The sequence below is a fragment of the Zea mays genome, chromosome 10 (genome assembly GCF_902167145.1).
Source record: "Zea mays cultivar B73 chromosome 10, Zm-B73-REFERENCE-NAM-5.0, whole genome shotgun sequence".
In the NCBI taxonomy this organism is placed as follows: Eukaryota; Viridiplantae; Streptophyta; class Magnoliopsida; order Poales; family Poaceae; genus Zea; species Zea mays.
The window spans coordinates 144,958,953-144,974,063 of NC_050105.1; the positions used below are offsets into that span (position 1 = coordinate 144,958,953).

The following is a 15,111-nucleotide window of genomic DNA, read 5'->3' on the forward strand; positions in this document are numbered from 1 at the left end:
ATGTTTGGTTTCAGTGTTTGAACTTTCAACTGAACATACTCCATCCGACACGAAAATTCAAATCCAATTAAAGCAGGCAGAATAAAGATATTGCAACTCTGTCGGAACTTTTTTGCATTTTAAAGAAAAAAAACATTTCGAGGTGCAGGCTGCAGCTCAGGCGGACAGAACGCACGGCGCGGAATCTGCACGGATCACGATGCCTCGGTTTGAGTCCGTTCCCCGTACGAAAAAACGTGATATTTTTTTAATTTTTAAATACTTCGTCCATTTCAAAATATAGTTTTTCGTTCATATACTTTTTTCCGTCCGCGTTCGAAAATTCGAACGATAATGAACATGAATGTATTCGAACAATAATGAATAATGAATATAGACGTATATAGTAATTAATTAACGTATCTTTAGTCTAAAACAAATTGTATTTTCAGACCGATGGAGTATCTTGTTTTAACTATTGGCTTCATTTAGTTTCTATATAAATATTATATTTTTGTCATAACTTATTTCTTCGTTAGGGATATACTAACAGTGACTTATTTATTTTATTATTTATAAAAAAAAATAAAAAATACATATTTAAATGCAAAAAACGTCATCTGTTTTGTTGAGATTGAGCGAGTCGGTACCAGCCCATTTCCTCCTCTTTCTAGCAGCACTACAGCAGCCACCAAGGGCAAGACAGCAGCCGCCAGCCGGGCCACCTCATCGTACTTCCAAGGACGAGGAAATTTGAAAACCTTATGACGAGTCGTGTCTCTTCTACAGAGACTGAAGTAAACATCACTCCACTTCAGTCGAATCGAAGTGATCTGACATTGCATATTGATTAGTGAATTGGTAAAGTTTCTCTGGAATTTCTTTGTTCGCATCCTAAAAACTGGCGCTATATTACAACGATCGAAAGAAAAAAAGAAGCAAGAAAAAAAAAATTCGAGACAAGGGGAATCCGATGCATTATTGCCAGCGTGGCCGCTGCCTAATCCTGTGGATCTCTCATGAGCACCATGGCCAGCTTCTCCGGCCTGTTGTTCCTGCGGCCACCGACGACGTCCCTCTCCCTGTCGGCCTTCCTCTCCTTGGCCGGCGACGACGGCATGAACAGGTGCCCGAAGCCGAAGACGCTGATCACCGGATCCACGCGCACGTTGGCCGAGTAGGACCGCTCCATGCCCCTCGGCCGTCGCGGCCCGACGCCCGCCGACGCCGGCGTGCTCGCGCAGCGCTCCAGCCCGCGGAACACCACGCGCCCGGACGCGCTCACGCGCGGGCTCTCCGCCGCCGCCGCGGGCCGGGACGGGCGAGAGGGCCCGCGCTGCGGGGGCCACGGCCCCGCCCCCGCCCCCGCGCGAGGGTTCCTGCAAGAGCCCGCCGAGGACGAGGACGACGACGAGGCACGGGTCGGGAGCAGGCGCGCGCCCGCCGGTTCCTGCCGCTTCGGCGCGTCCGCGGCGGCGCCGACCTTGTCGCCCCCCGTAGATCTTGTCCTGGACATGAGGTGGAGGAGGTTCGCCACGGGCGCCGACCGCGTCCGCAGCGGGGAACACGACGGCGGCGGGCGGCGCGCGCTCTTGCCCGAGTCGACAGAGGACGCCGACGAGGACGACGAGGAGTCCCGCGAGAGGAGCGGCCGGAAATGCGTCGCCCGTCGCCGCGCCTTCAGACACCGGTCCGCTGCGCACCTGCTGGCGTCGCCGCCGCTGGCAGCCTTGGGTTTCCTCCTGTAGCTGGACACGAGGAGGAGGAGGAGGTCGCGCCACCGGCGCCCAGCGCATCGCGGGGCGCGAGGGGACGTCGGTTCAGACGCGGGCTCCACCTCCAGGCGCGGCGGCGGAGGGGAGCAAGGAGCAGACGCTGGCGCGGGTCGGCGTAAGGGCACGAGCTTCCCGCCGGAGAAGAGCTCGTCGGCAGCCGAGAGCGCTACCGCGGCGGCTGGGACGACGTGGAACTCGAACTCGTCGACGTCGGCCTGAGCCGGAACCGCCAGCGCAGCGACGGGGCCGTGGAACGTGAAGGGATCCGACGGGGAAGTCACCGTTGCGGTTGCCATTGCCGGGGGTGGCGGGGCATGAACGCGTGATGCGACGAGGTGGCGAGCGGGAACTCTAAACTTGCCGCTGATGTGAGAAGGAGAGCAGTCGGTTTTGTTCGGCGGCGGCGGTGGCCGGTGGCTAGCCAGCGCGGGGGTAGTTAGCTCCACGCGCCTCCACCGTGTCACAGAAAGTTGGCAAGATATATGAGCGGTTTCGGGCTACCGGGTCGAACGCGCCGGCCTGGCGGAGAACCCAAACGCGGGAACAGAGTATACGAGGCAAACGGGGCTAGGGATGGTAGTTGGACCCGTGGGTATGGATACCCGTAGGTTTCGTACCCGGTGGATATGGATACGGGTAGAAAAACTCACCCGCGGGTCCTATCAGGTAGGATACTTGAAATATATCGGGTCGGGTATGGGTAAAATATTTTACCCGTGCGTACCCAGTGGATATCCGAGATATCAATATACCTCTTTAAATATGCTACATCCACTAAAAATTAAGGACCATAATAGAATGAAGCCAAAAAAAATACACAGCAATCCTGGTTTTCTTGCATGCTGGTTGCTGCTACTTCACCATGGACACATGCACGACCATGGGCTGCTGTTGCTGGCGGTAGGCTGCTGCTACTATACACCATGTCATAGGCTCCTGGAGCTGGTTGCTGCATGCTGTTTTTATTTATCAATTTATCATGGCGCATATGTTGTTGATTAATAAATATTAATTTGTGCTAACAGTCAACTGTAATGTACTAGAGATCAATGAGACATTGACAATGTTATGACTGTCAACTGTCATGAACTCATTAAGCTTTTATTCTCTGTACTCAAATTTAAATATATTGGATGTGATAATTATGAGTTTAGATATTATATCGGCGTGTAGCCAAATATAGTCATTCTCGTGTTGTACTGGTGCTTAGATGGAAACTAAAATATTTTATGTATTTATTATATCATTAATTGAATGCTATTTAGTCTACAGTAATGTCGGCGTTTCGAGACAGGGGGTCCCTAAGCCGACGAGTGAATGTGCTGCGTGCCCCAGCCCAGATGGGTCGAGCGCGTGGGCGAGCGCGAAGGGGGGAGAGGCGAGGTGGCCGGAGTCGAGCGTGAGAGAGGTGGAAGTCCCGCGGCCTTCGTGTTCGTCCCGCGCCCAGGTCGGGTGCGCTTGCAGTAGGGGGGTTACAAGCGTCCACGCGTGTGAGGGAAGCGAGCGGCCCCAAGAGAGCGCCTGTCCCGTCCTCGGTCCCGCGCGGCCAACCTCCTCTGAGAAGGCCCTGGTCCTTCCTTTTATAGTCGTAAGGAGAGGATCCAGGTGTACAATGGGGGGTGTAGCAGAGCGCTACGTGTCTAGCGGAGGGAGAGCTAGCGCCCTAGGTACATGCCAATGTGGCAGCCGGAGAGATCTGGGCACCCTGCTGGTGTGATGTCGTGGCTGTCGGAGGTGCGACGGAGCCTGGCGGAGGGACAGCTGTTGGAGCGGTCGAGTCCCTGCTGACGTCGTTCTGCTTCCGTAAGAGAGCTGGGGGCCGCCGTCGTCATAGAGCTTGTGGAGCGCCATCATTGCCCCTCTGGCGGAGCTGGCCGGATGGGACGCCGGTCTTGTTCTCCGTGACCCGAGTCGATTCGGGGTAGGATGATGATGGCGCTTCCTGTTGACGTGGCGGTCTGTGCCCTAGGCAGGGCGACGTGGGGGTTCCTCCGAAGCCGAGGTCGAGTCCGTCTTCTGTTGCCGTGGCCGAGCCCGAGCCATGGGGTCGGGCGAGGCGGAAGTCGTTCGGCCGAGGCGAAGTCCGAGCCCTGGGGTCGGGCGAGGCGGAGTTTCGTCGTCTTCTGGGTCTTAGCCCGAGTCCGAGCCCTGGGGTCGGGCGGAGCGGAGTTCGCCGTCTTCCGGGTCTTAGCCCGAGTTCGAGCCCTGGGGTCGGGCGGAGCGGAGTTCGCCGTCTTCCGGGTCTTAGCCCGAGTCCGAGCCCTGGGGTCGGGCGGAGCGGAGTTCGCCGTCTTCCGGGTCTTAGCCCGAGTCCGAGCCCTTGGGTCGGGCGGAGCGGAGTTCGCCGTCTTCCGGGTCTTAGCCCGAGTCCGAGCCCTGGGGTCGGGCGGAGCGGAGTTCGCCGTCTTCCGGGTCTTAGCCCGAGTCCGAGCCCTGGGGTCGGGCGGAGCGGAGTTCGCCGTGGCGCCTTTGTCAAGACCTGACTGCCGGTCAGACTCACTCTGTCGAGTGGTGCTGCAGTCGGAGTGGCGCAGGCGGCGCTGTCCCTCTGTCAGACTGGTTAGTGGAGCGGTGGAGTGACGGCGGTCACTTCGGCTCTGCCGGGGGCGCGTGTCAGGATAAAGGTGTCAGGACACCTTTGCGTTAAATGCCCCTGCAATTTGGTCAGTCGGTGTGGCGATTTAGTCAAGGTTGCTTCTGAGCGAAGCCAAGGCCTCGGGCGAGCCGGTGATGAGTCCGCCATAAAAAGGGGGCCTCGGGCGAGACGGAAGTCTCTCGAGGTCGGCTGCCCTTGGCCGAAGCTAGGCTCGGGTGAAGCATGATCGAGTCACTCGTGTGGACTGATCCCTGACTTAATCGTACCCATCAGGCCTTTGCAGCTTTATGCTGATGGGGGTTACCAGCTGAGAATTAGGCGTCTTGAGGGTACCCCTAATTATGGTCCCCGACAGTAGCCCCCGAGCCTCGAAGGGAGTGTTAGCACTCGCTTGGAGGCTTTTGTCGCACTTTTTTGCAAGGGGACCAGCCTTTCTCGGTTGCCTTTCGTTCCGGCGGGTGCGCGCGAGCGCACCCGCCGGGTGTAGCCCCCGAGGCCTCGGAGGAGTGGTTACACTCCTTCGAGGTCTTAATACCTCGCGTAACGCTTCGGCTGGCCTGGTCGTTCCCTCATGCGAACTGGCCGTAGCCCGGGTGCACGGTCGGGGCCCAAGCTCTCGGGCTGGTATGTTGACGCTGTCAACGATTTGGCCGGAGCCGGTTTTTGCGAAAGCAGCCCCCGAGCCTCCGCACAGGGCGAGAGGACGATCAGGGACAGACTCGACTTTTTACATACGCCCCTACGTCGCCTTTCCGCAAGGAGGAGGGGGGAGTGCGCCATGTTACCCTCGATGGGCACCGAACATGGTGTCTCCGGTGAGCTGCAAGCGGGTAATCCGAGTGGACGTCCGTGCCCCGTTCGTTGGGGGTCGGCTAGGGGCCCAGAGGCACGCCCAAAAGTACCTGCGGGTGACTTGCCGGACCCGGTCCCCTGGCGACGGGGTCCGAGGGCTCGATGCCTCCCTCCGATGGGATTCCGTTACAAGATCGTTCCCGCTGGTCTCGGAAATGTCCTAGGGTACCTCAGGAGCGCAGCCCGAGCCTCGGTTATGTATCGAACGTACCCCTGGTCATCCCTCGCTCGGTGTCTGAGGCGACTGTGAACCCTTCGGGGGCCAGCCTTCGAACCCCTGATCAGTAATGGGCGCGGAGCCCGAGTAGCCTGAGGCGGCCATGGAACCCTTCGGGGGGCTGGCCTTCGAACCCCTGACCAGTAGTGGGTGTCGGGCCCACGCGATCTGAGGCGGCTGTTGAACCCTTCGGAGGGCCAGCCTTCGAACCCCTGATCAGTAGTGGGGGGCTCGGAGCCCGGTTCCTTCGCGGAGAAGGATCCCTTTCGGGGCATCCCCCTTTCCCGGTCCCTGTTGCAAGAGATAGAGAAAGAGGAAAACGGAAAAGGATACGAAATCGGACGACGTGGCGTACCTTTTCTGACGCGGTTATTATGGCGAAGGTGAAGCGTCGCGCGCTCCTCCCGTTAGAGACGCCGCCTGTCCCGCCGCGGAGTAAATGCGACGGGGCGAGTGGTTGGCGGGGCGGCCGTTGCGCGTGTGCGATCCGTTCGAGGAACGGGTCACGGGTGCACCGTTTCCACGCCGTGAGAGGAGGCTCTCTTGCTGTCCCGGGATGGGACGTGAGCCTGGCTGACGACGTGACCGCTGCGCCCGCCCGCCCGCCACCGCTATTACTGCCGGCTAGGGCTGGGCAAAAAACCCGTAACCCGAAACCCGAACCCGGAATACCCGAACCCGAACCCGAAATACCCGAAACCCGAATTTTGTTCGGGAATTTCGGGTAGCAACTTGCAAAACCCGAAATTATTTCGGGTAATTCGGGTATCACAATCGGGTACCCGAAATACCCGAATTACCTGAACTTTCATGTGTCATGTACTAATGTCATGCTTAATTATTAATTTGTACATCTATAATTATGTGTAAGTGTGTATAACTTGTGATTGTAGATTGCTTGTGTTTTATATGTCCATGTATATCATTATTCAAACTATATTTTTATACTAATTTAATAAGGTGCATGTGTTTTTATGAAGCCAAAACAATAGTTCGGGTAGTTCGGGAATACCCGAACCCGAACCCGAAATTCCGGGTACCCAAATTTTCGGGTAGTGAAAAACCCGTTGTAATTTCGGGTATCGATTCTCAAAACCCGAAATTTTAAAAACCCGAATTACCCGACCCGAAAATTTCGGGTAACCCGAACGCCCACCCCTGCTGCCGGCCCACTTTCGGTCGCTTTGACCGACGCGCCAGGCTGGCGCTGTTGGGTTGCCTCGAGTCGCGGCATTGGCTCCGCAACCGAAGAGGCACGATGGTGGCACAAGTGGCGGTGCGGTTGCTTGCATGCAACAACTGGCGCGCCGGTTGCTCGACGCGTGGGCCTGGGTTCCCAAGCTGACGTGTCAGAAGTTGGAGAAGCGCGTCCACCTGGCGCGGTTGCATGCCGCCTGCATGGCTGCCCGCCCCTTCTGCCCGTTGGTCTGGGCGAAAATGGGGGGTCGCTTGTAACCGCTGGACGGTCGTGCGCACCACGCGCGGCGGTTTGGCTTCTTCTGCCCTGAGCCGGCTTGCATGACATGCGAGACCCAGCCCCCGAGTCGTAGGGGAGGGCCTTGGAGCGTGTTGGAGAAGACTCAGCCTGTGGCGCCTGGGGGCGCACGTAGGGAGAGTTGCCTTTAAAAGGAGAAAGACTCCTTTCGGAAGGTGTCGGCGTTTCGAGACAGGGGGGTCCCTAAGCCGACGAGTGAGTGTGCTGCGTGCCCCAGCCCAGATGGGTCGAGCGCGTGGGCGAGCGCGAAGGGGGGAGAGGCGAGGCGGCCGGAGCCGAGCGTGAGAGAGGTGGAAGTCCCGCGGCCTTCGTGTTCGTCCCGCGCCCAGGTCAGGTGCGCTTGCAGTAGGGGGGTTACAAGCGTCCACGCGGGTGAGGGAAGCGAGCGGCCCCAAGAGAGCGCCTGTCCCGTCCTCGGTCCCGCGCGGCCAACCTTCTCTGAGAAGGCCCTGGTCCTTCCTTTTATAGTCGTAAGGAGAGGATCCAGGTGTACAATGGGATGTAGCAGAGTGCTACGTGTCTAGCGGAGGGAGAGCTAGCGCCCTAGGTACATGCCAATGTGGCAGCCGGAGAGATCTGGGCACCCTGCTGGCGTGATGTCGTGGCTGTTGGAGGTGTGGCGGAGCCTGATGGAGGGACAGCTGTTGGAGCGGTCGAGTCCCTGCTGACGTTGTCCTGCTTCCGTAAGAGAGCTAGGGGCCGCCGTCGTCATAGAGCTTGTGGAGCGCCATCATTGCCTCTCTGGCGGAGCTGGCCGGATGAGATGCCGGTCTTGTTCTCCGTGACCCGAGTCGATTCGGGGTGGGATGATGATGGCGCCTCCTGTTGACGTGGCGGTCTGTGCCCTAGGCAGGGCGACGTGGGGTTTCCTCCGAAGCCGAGGTTGAGTCTGCCTTCTGTTGCCGTGGCCGAGCCCGAGCCAAGGGGTCGGTCGAGGCGGAAGTCGTTCGGCCGAGGCCAGGGCGGAGTCCGAGCCCTGGGGTCGGGCGAGGCGGAGTTTCGTCGTCTTCCGGGTCTTAGCCCGAGTCCGAGCCCTGGGGTCGGGCGGAGCGGAGTTCGCCGTCTTCCGGGTCTTAGCCCGAGTCCGAGCCCTGGGGTCGGGCGGAGCGGAGTTCGCCGTCTTCCGGGTCTTTGGCGAGGCCTGACTGCCTGTCAGACTTACTCTGTCGAGTGGCGCTGCAGTCGGAGTGGCGCAGGCGGCGCTGTCCTTCTGTCAGACTGGCCAGTGGAGCGGTGGAGTGACGGCGGTCACCTCGGCTCTGCCGGAGGCGCGTGTCAGGATAGAGGTGTCAGGCCTCCTGTGCGTTAAATGCCCCTGCAATTTGGTCAGTCGGTGTGGTGATTTAGTCAAGGTTGCTTCTGAGCGAAGCCAAGGCCTTGGGCGAGCCGGTGATGTGTCCGCCATAAAAAGGGGGCCTCGGGCGAGACGGAAGTCTCTCGAGGTCGGCTGCCTTCGGCCGAGGCTAGGCTCGGGTGAAGCGTGATCGAGTCACTCGTGTGGACTGATCCCTGACTTAATCATGCCCATCAGGCCTTTGCAGCTTTATGCTGATGGGGGTTACCAGCTGAGAATTAGGCGTTTTGAGGGTACCCCTAATTATGGTCCCCGACAGTAGCCCCCGAACCTCGAAGGGAGTGTTAGCACTCACTTGGAGGCTTTTGTCGCACTTTTTTGCAAGGGGACCAGCCTTTCTCGGTTGCATTTCGTTCCGGTGGGTGCGCGCGAGCGCACCCGCCGGGTGTAGCCCCCGAGGCCTCGGAGGAGTGGTTACACTCCTTCGAGGTCTTAATACTTTGGCTGGTCTGGTTGTTCCCTCATGCGAACTGGCCGTAGCCCGGGTGCACGGTCGGGGCCCAAGCTCTCGGGCTGGTATGTTGACGCTGTCAACGATTTGGCCGGAGCCAGTTTTTGCGAGAGCAGCCCCCGAGCCTCTGCACAGGGCGAGAGGACGATCAGGGACAGACTCGGCTTTTTACATACGCCCCTACGTCGCCTTTCCGCAAGGAGGAGGGGGGAGTGCGCCATGTTACCCTCGATGGGCACCGAACATGGTGTCTCCGGTGAGCTGCAAGCGGGTAATCCGAGTGGACGTCCGTGCCCCGTTCGTTGGGGATCGGCTAGGGGCCCAGAGGCACGCCCAAAAGTACCTGCGGGTGATTTGTCGGACCCGGTCCCCTGGCGACGGGGTCCGAGGGCTCGATGCCTCCCTCCGATGGGATTCCGTTACAAGATCGTTCCCACTGGTCTCGGAAATGTCCTAGGGTACCTCGGGAGCGCAGCCCGAGCCTCGGTTATGTATCGAACGTACCCCTGGTCATCCCTCGCTCGGTGTCTGAGGCGACTGTGAACCCTTCGGGGGCCAGCCTTCGAACCCCTGATCAGTAATGGGCGCGGAGCCCGAGTAGCCTGAGGCGGCCATGAAGCCCTTCGGGGGGCTGGCCTTCGAACCCCTGACCAGTAGTGGGTGTCGGGCCCACGCGATCTGAGGCGACTGTTGAACCCTCGGGGGGCCAGCCTTCGAACCCCTGATCAGTAATGGGGGGCTCGGAGCCCGGTTCCTTCGCGGAGAAGGATCCCTTTCGGGGTATCCCCCTTTCCCGGTCCCTGTTGCAAGAGATAGAGAAAGAGGAAAACGGAAAAGGATACGAAATCGGACGACGTGGCGTACCTTTTCTGACGCGGTTATTACGGCGAAGGTGAAGCGTCGCGCGCTCCTCCTGCCAGAAGCGCCGCGTGTCTCGCCGCGGAGTTAATGCGACGGGGTGAGTGGTTGGCGGAGCGGCCGTTGCGCGCGTGCGATCCGTTCGAGGAATGGGTCACGGGTGCACCGTCTTCACGCCGTGAGAGGAGGCTCCCTTGCTGTCTCAGGATGGGACGTGAGCCTGGCTGACGACGTGACTGTTGTGCCCGCCCGCCTGCCACCGCTATTACTGCTGGCCCACTTTCGGTCGCTTTGACCGATGCGCCAGTCTGGCGCTGTTGGGTCGCCTCGAGTCGTGGCACAGGCTTCGCAACCGAAGAGGCGCGATGGTGGCACAAGTGGCGGTGCGGTTGCTTGCATGCAGCAACTGGCGTGCCGGTTGCTCGACGCGTGGGCCTGGGTTCCAGGCTGGCGTGTCGGAAGTCGGAGAAGCGCGTCCATCTGGCGCGGTTGCATGCCGCCTGCATGGCTGCCCGCCCCTTCCGCCCGTTGGTCTGGGCGAAAATGGGGGGTCGCCTGTAACCGCTGGACGGTCGTGCGCACCATGCGCGGCGGTTTGGCTTCTTCTGCCCTGAGCCGGCTTGCATGACATGCGGGACCCAGCCCCCGAGTCGCAGGGGAGGGCCTTGGAGCGTGTTGGAGAAGACTCGGCCCGCGACGCTTGGGGGCGCACGTAGGGGGAGTTGCCTTTAAAAAGGAGGGAGGCTCCCTTCGTAAGGCAACCATGTCTTCTTCCTCCCTTAAGCGTCGGGTCTTCCCGTCTTCCAAGCCCCCGGATGGGGGGTATCCGCCGCCTTTCCGCCTCCTCGTTGGAGGAACGCAACTCCATGGGAGTTGGTACCTCTCAGCCATCGTTCGGCTTCAAGGATTTTCATCACGCAGCCTGGCCATACCCCGCCACCGGCGGTCACCCAAGATGGTGACCTCTAGTTCGACGGTGGGGAAAACGGGCCAGGCCGCGGCTTCTACCCCTCTCCCGGCCTCAAGGATTTTCGTCATCCAGGCCAAGATGGAAGACGAGGCGAGTCGGGGGGCCGCCTCCGCGTGGGTCGGCTGCCCCTTTCTTCCCCCTGCACTCGGGGGTGAAGGGCGTCCTTGAGCCCCACGGAGACTTCCTCCAGCCATGCCAGGATATGCAGGGCGCTAGGGGCCCTGGGTCCCCATCTCCCTGCCTGAATGGCTGGTTCTCGTCCTCAGCAGGGGGGAGCCCTTCTGCCGTGACACCTCCCCCAAGGCTGCTGCTTACGCTGCTTCGCTGTCTGGGGCAGGGGGGGTGGCCGTCGCGGTTGGAACGGGCGGCAGCGAGCCGCCCATCGTTCTTCAGCTACTCCGCAGGCCTTCCCCTTCGGAGGGGGGTTGTTCGTTCATTGTGGCTGTCGAGGCCTGAACGTGTATGTAACTTCGGCACTGAGCCGTGTTTTTTCCTCATTTTCGAGCACTAGGTCTCGCCTGTTTGATTATCTGAACCGCTTTACCAAGCATGAATTGCCCCGTGTCAAGGTGACGGGTGAGGTATCCGTATCCCGGAGGCGTAGGAATCCCTCGGCCCGTTCGGCCTTGTTATGTGAGGCTCCTCTAGCTTAGTTGAAGAGACCCCTCGGTCGCCCTTCGGTGGATCAAGGCCGGGGTAGCGATATCAGTATGAACAGAGGCGGAGTTGGCTCGAGAATGGGAACCTGGTTGGCCGGAGCCTAGCCGTGTTGTCCGTCAGCGGGGCCGACGCCAAAGTCGATCAGTCGAGGCCTCGGATCGGGCTGGCGCCCTTGGGAGCCGGTTGACCGAGGCCCCAGGGGTAACCGGTTGAGCCGCCTGCTCGGGCCGGATTCCCGGAGGAGCCCCTGGGCCGCGGCGCCGCCCGAGGCTGGGTCGGGCTTTGCTGAAGACGTCGTTGATGCCGAGGGTGCTACAGCTCCCTTCGGCGTGAAGACCCGAGCCTGCAGGATCCGATCATCTTGTAGCGTGTGCTTCCTACGGCCGCCGAGGCCAGAAGAAAACACCCTCGCTGCACTTGCGAAGCTGCGCCTTTTTTCCTCCTGTTTCGAGCATCTGGACTTCGCCGGTAACAGGGATGTTTGTGTGAGCAAGAGCTGCTTTTCGCGGAAGGGACGAGTGAGGTATCCGTATCCCAGAGGCGTGGGAATCCCTCGGCTCGGTCGGCCTTGCCGCTTACGCGTACTTTCACCCGTCCATGAGGCCCTGTCCCCGACTTAGTCGAGAAAGCTTGAAGGACTGCTTCGGCAGGAGAGCTTCCGAACGTGATGACTCGTTCGGTCCACGGAGTCGCTTTATCCGAGCGCAAGTTACTTATCGCAGAAGGGGACGAGTGAGGTATCCGTATCCCGGAGGCGTAGGAGTCCCTCGGCTCGGTCAGCCTTGGCTGCTTACGTGTACCTCGTCGTTTCCAGGATCCGCTTTCCGAAGTAGTCAAGAAGCACGAAAGAAATCCTGCTAAAAAGAGATCCTTTTTCGAGGAAAAATTCGACGCAGAGGGGGTCTCCCCCCTTTTAGCCCCCGAGGGAGGGTCGGGTTTTGCCGAGGCTAGGCCGACCCTTCCTTGACAACTAAACTTTGCGTAGGTGCGAGGTATATGAACAACTTGAAAACATCTTAAGGATAGAAGCGACGTAGCTGTTTGATGTTCCAAGCGTTGCCGTAGATCTCGCCTTGATTGCTGGCCAGCTTGTATGTTCCGGGCTTCAGAACTTTGGCGATGACGAATGGCCCTTCCCAGGGGGGCGTGAGCTTGTGCCTCCCTCGGGCGTCTTGTCGCAGCCGAAGCACCAGGTCGCCCACCTGGAGTTCTCGGGACCGGACCCCTCGGGCGTGGTAGCGTCGCAGGGACTGTTGGTACCGCGGCGAGTGTAGTAAGGCCCTGTCCCGAGCTTTCTCCAACTGGTCCAGCGATTCCTCTCGGCTGGCTTGGTTGCTTTGTTCGGTGTAGGCCCTCGCCCTTGGGGAGCCGTATTCCAGGTCAGTGGGCAAGATAGCTTCAGCCCCGTAGACCAGGAAAAACGGCGTGAAGCCCGTGGCACGACTCGGCGTCGTCCTTAGGCTCCAGACCACCGAGGGGAGTTCCTTCATCCATCGCCTGCCGAACTTGTTGAGGTCGTTGTAGATCCGAGGCTTGAGCCCTTGTAGAATCATGCCGTTGGCACGCTCTACCTGCCCATTCGACATGGGATGAGCCACAGCGGCCCAGTCCACCCGGATATGGTGATCTTCGCAAAAATCCAAGAATTTTTTGCCGGTGAACTGGGTGCCGTTGTCGGTGATGATGGAATTCGGGACCCCGAAGCGATGGATGATGTTGGTGAAGAATGCCACCGCCTGCTCGGACCTGATGCTGTTCAGGGGTCGGACCTCGATCCACTTGGAGAGTTTGTCGATGGCGACCAGCAGGTGCGTGTAGCCCCCGGGCGCCTTCTGCAAGGGACCGACGAGGTCCAGACCCCATACAGCGAAGGGCCAGGTGATGGGTATTGTCTGCAGAGCCTGAGCGGGCAGGTGTGTCCGCTTCGCATAGAATTGGCACCCTTCGCAGGTGCGGACAATTCTAGTGGCGTCAGCCACCGCCGTTGGCCAGTAGAAGCCTTGCCGGAAGGCATTTCCAACAAGGGCTCGGGGTGCTGCGTGGTGGCCGCAAGCCCCCGAGTGTACTTCTTGCAGCAGTTCCCGACCTTCGGCGATGGGGATGCATCGCTGGAGGATGCCCGAGGGGCTGCGATGGTAGAGTTCCTCTTCGTCGCCCAGCAAGACGAATGACTTGGCGCGTCGTGCTACCCGCCGAGCCTCGACTTGGTCGAGGGGTAGCTCTCCTCGACGGAGATATTGCAGGTATGGGGCCTGCCAATCTTGGTCTGGCGTGGCCCCGCTCTGCCCTTCCTCGACGTTCAACGCCCCGCCCTCGGGGGCCGAGGGTACCTCGGGCTGAGCCGAGGGTACCTCGGGCTGAGCCGAGGGTACCTCGGGCTGAGCCGAGGGTACCTCAGGCTCGGGCGCGTCGTCGAGCTTGACGGAGGGTTGATGTAGATCCCGGGAGAAGACGTCCGGGGGGACTGTCGTTCGCCCCGAGGCTATCTTGGCCAGCTCGTCTGCGGTTTCGTTGTAGCGCCGAGCGATGTGGTTGAGCTCGAGCCCGAAGAACTTGTCTTCCAGGCGCCGAACCTCGTCGCAGTAGGCCTCCATCTTCGGGTCGCGGCAGTGGGAGTTCTTCATGACTTGGTCGATGATGAGCCGCGAGTCACCGTGGGCGTCGAGGCGTCTGACCCCTAGCTCGATGGCGATCCGCAATCCGTTGACCAGAGCTTCGTACTCGGCCACATTGTTGGACGCCGGGAAGTGGAGGCGCAACACGTAGCGCAAGTGCTTTCCGAGGGGCGAGATGAAGAGAAGGCCCGCACCGGCCCCCGTCTTCATCAGCGACCCGTCGAAAAACATGGTCCAGAGCTCCGGTTGGATCGGAGTCGTTGGTAGTTGGGTGTCGACCCATTCAGCCACGAAATCCGCCAACACTTGGGACTTGATGGCCTTCCGAGGGGCGAACGAGATCGTTTCGCCCATGATCTCCACTGCCCACTTTGCGATCCTGCCCGAGGCCTCTCGGCACTGGATGATCTCCCCCAGGGGGAAGGATGACACCACAGTTACCGGATGGGACTCGAAGTAGTGTCGTAGCTTCCGCCTCGTCAGGATCACAGCATACAGCAGCTTTTGAACTTGTGGGTAGCGGATCTTAGTCTCGGACAGCACTTCGCTGATGAAGTAGACCGGCCTCTGAACAGGCAATGTATGCCCTTCCTCCTGCCTTTCGACCACAATCGCGGCGCTAACCACCTGAGTGGTCGCGGCGACGTAGACCAAGAGGGTTTCTCCGTCCGCCGGCGGCACCAAGACTGGCGCCTTTGTAAGGAGCGCCTTCAGGTTGCCGAGGGCTTTCTCGGCCTCAGGGGTCCAAACGAAACACTCGGCCTTCCTTAAGAGGCGGTACAGAGGCAGACCTCTTTCGCCGAGGCGTGAGATGAAGCGGCTCAGGGCCGCGAGGCATCCCATGACCCTCTGTACCCCTTTTAAGTCCTTGATGGGCCCCATGCTGGTGATGGCCGCAATCTTCTCCGGGTTGGCCTCGATGCCTCGCTCAGAGACGATGAACCCTAGGAGCATGCCTCGGGGCACCCCGAAGACACACTTCTCAGGATTAAGCTTGACTCCTTTCGCCTTGAGACACCGGAATGTCACTTCAAGGTCGGAGAGGAGGTTGGGAGCCTTCCGTGTCTTGACCACGATGTCATCGACGTAGGCCTCGACTGTGCGACCGATGTGTTCGCCGAACACATGGTTCATGCACCGCTGGTACGTCGCGCCTGCATTCCTCAGGCCGAACGGCATGGTGATGTAGCAGTACATGCCGAACGGCGTGATGAAAGAAGTCGCGAGCTGGTCGGACTCTTTCATCCGGATCTGGTGATACCCCGAGTAGGCATCGAGGAAGGACAGGG

At 59.9% G+C, this 15,111-nt stretch overlaps 1 protein-coding gene across 1 annotated transcript; it reads right to left on the reverse strand.

Moving 5' to 3' along the window:
- Positions 1-839: 839 nt before the first annotated feature.
- On the reverse strand, positions 840-2,142 carry LOC100384618 (uncharacterized). The gene has a single exon (NM_001177115.1). It carries the CDS (start codon positions 2,048-2,050, stop codon positions 980-982), a length of 1,071 nt encoding a protein of 356 aa, NP_001170586.1. The 5' UTR covers positions 2,051-2,142; the 3' UTR covers positions 840-979.
- Between the last annotated feature and the right edge of the window lie 12,969 nt (positions 2,143-15,111).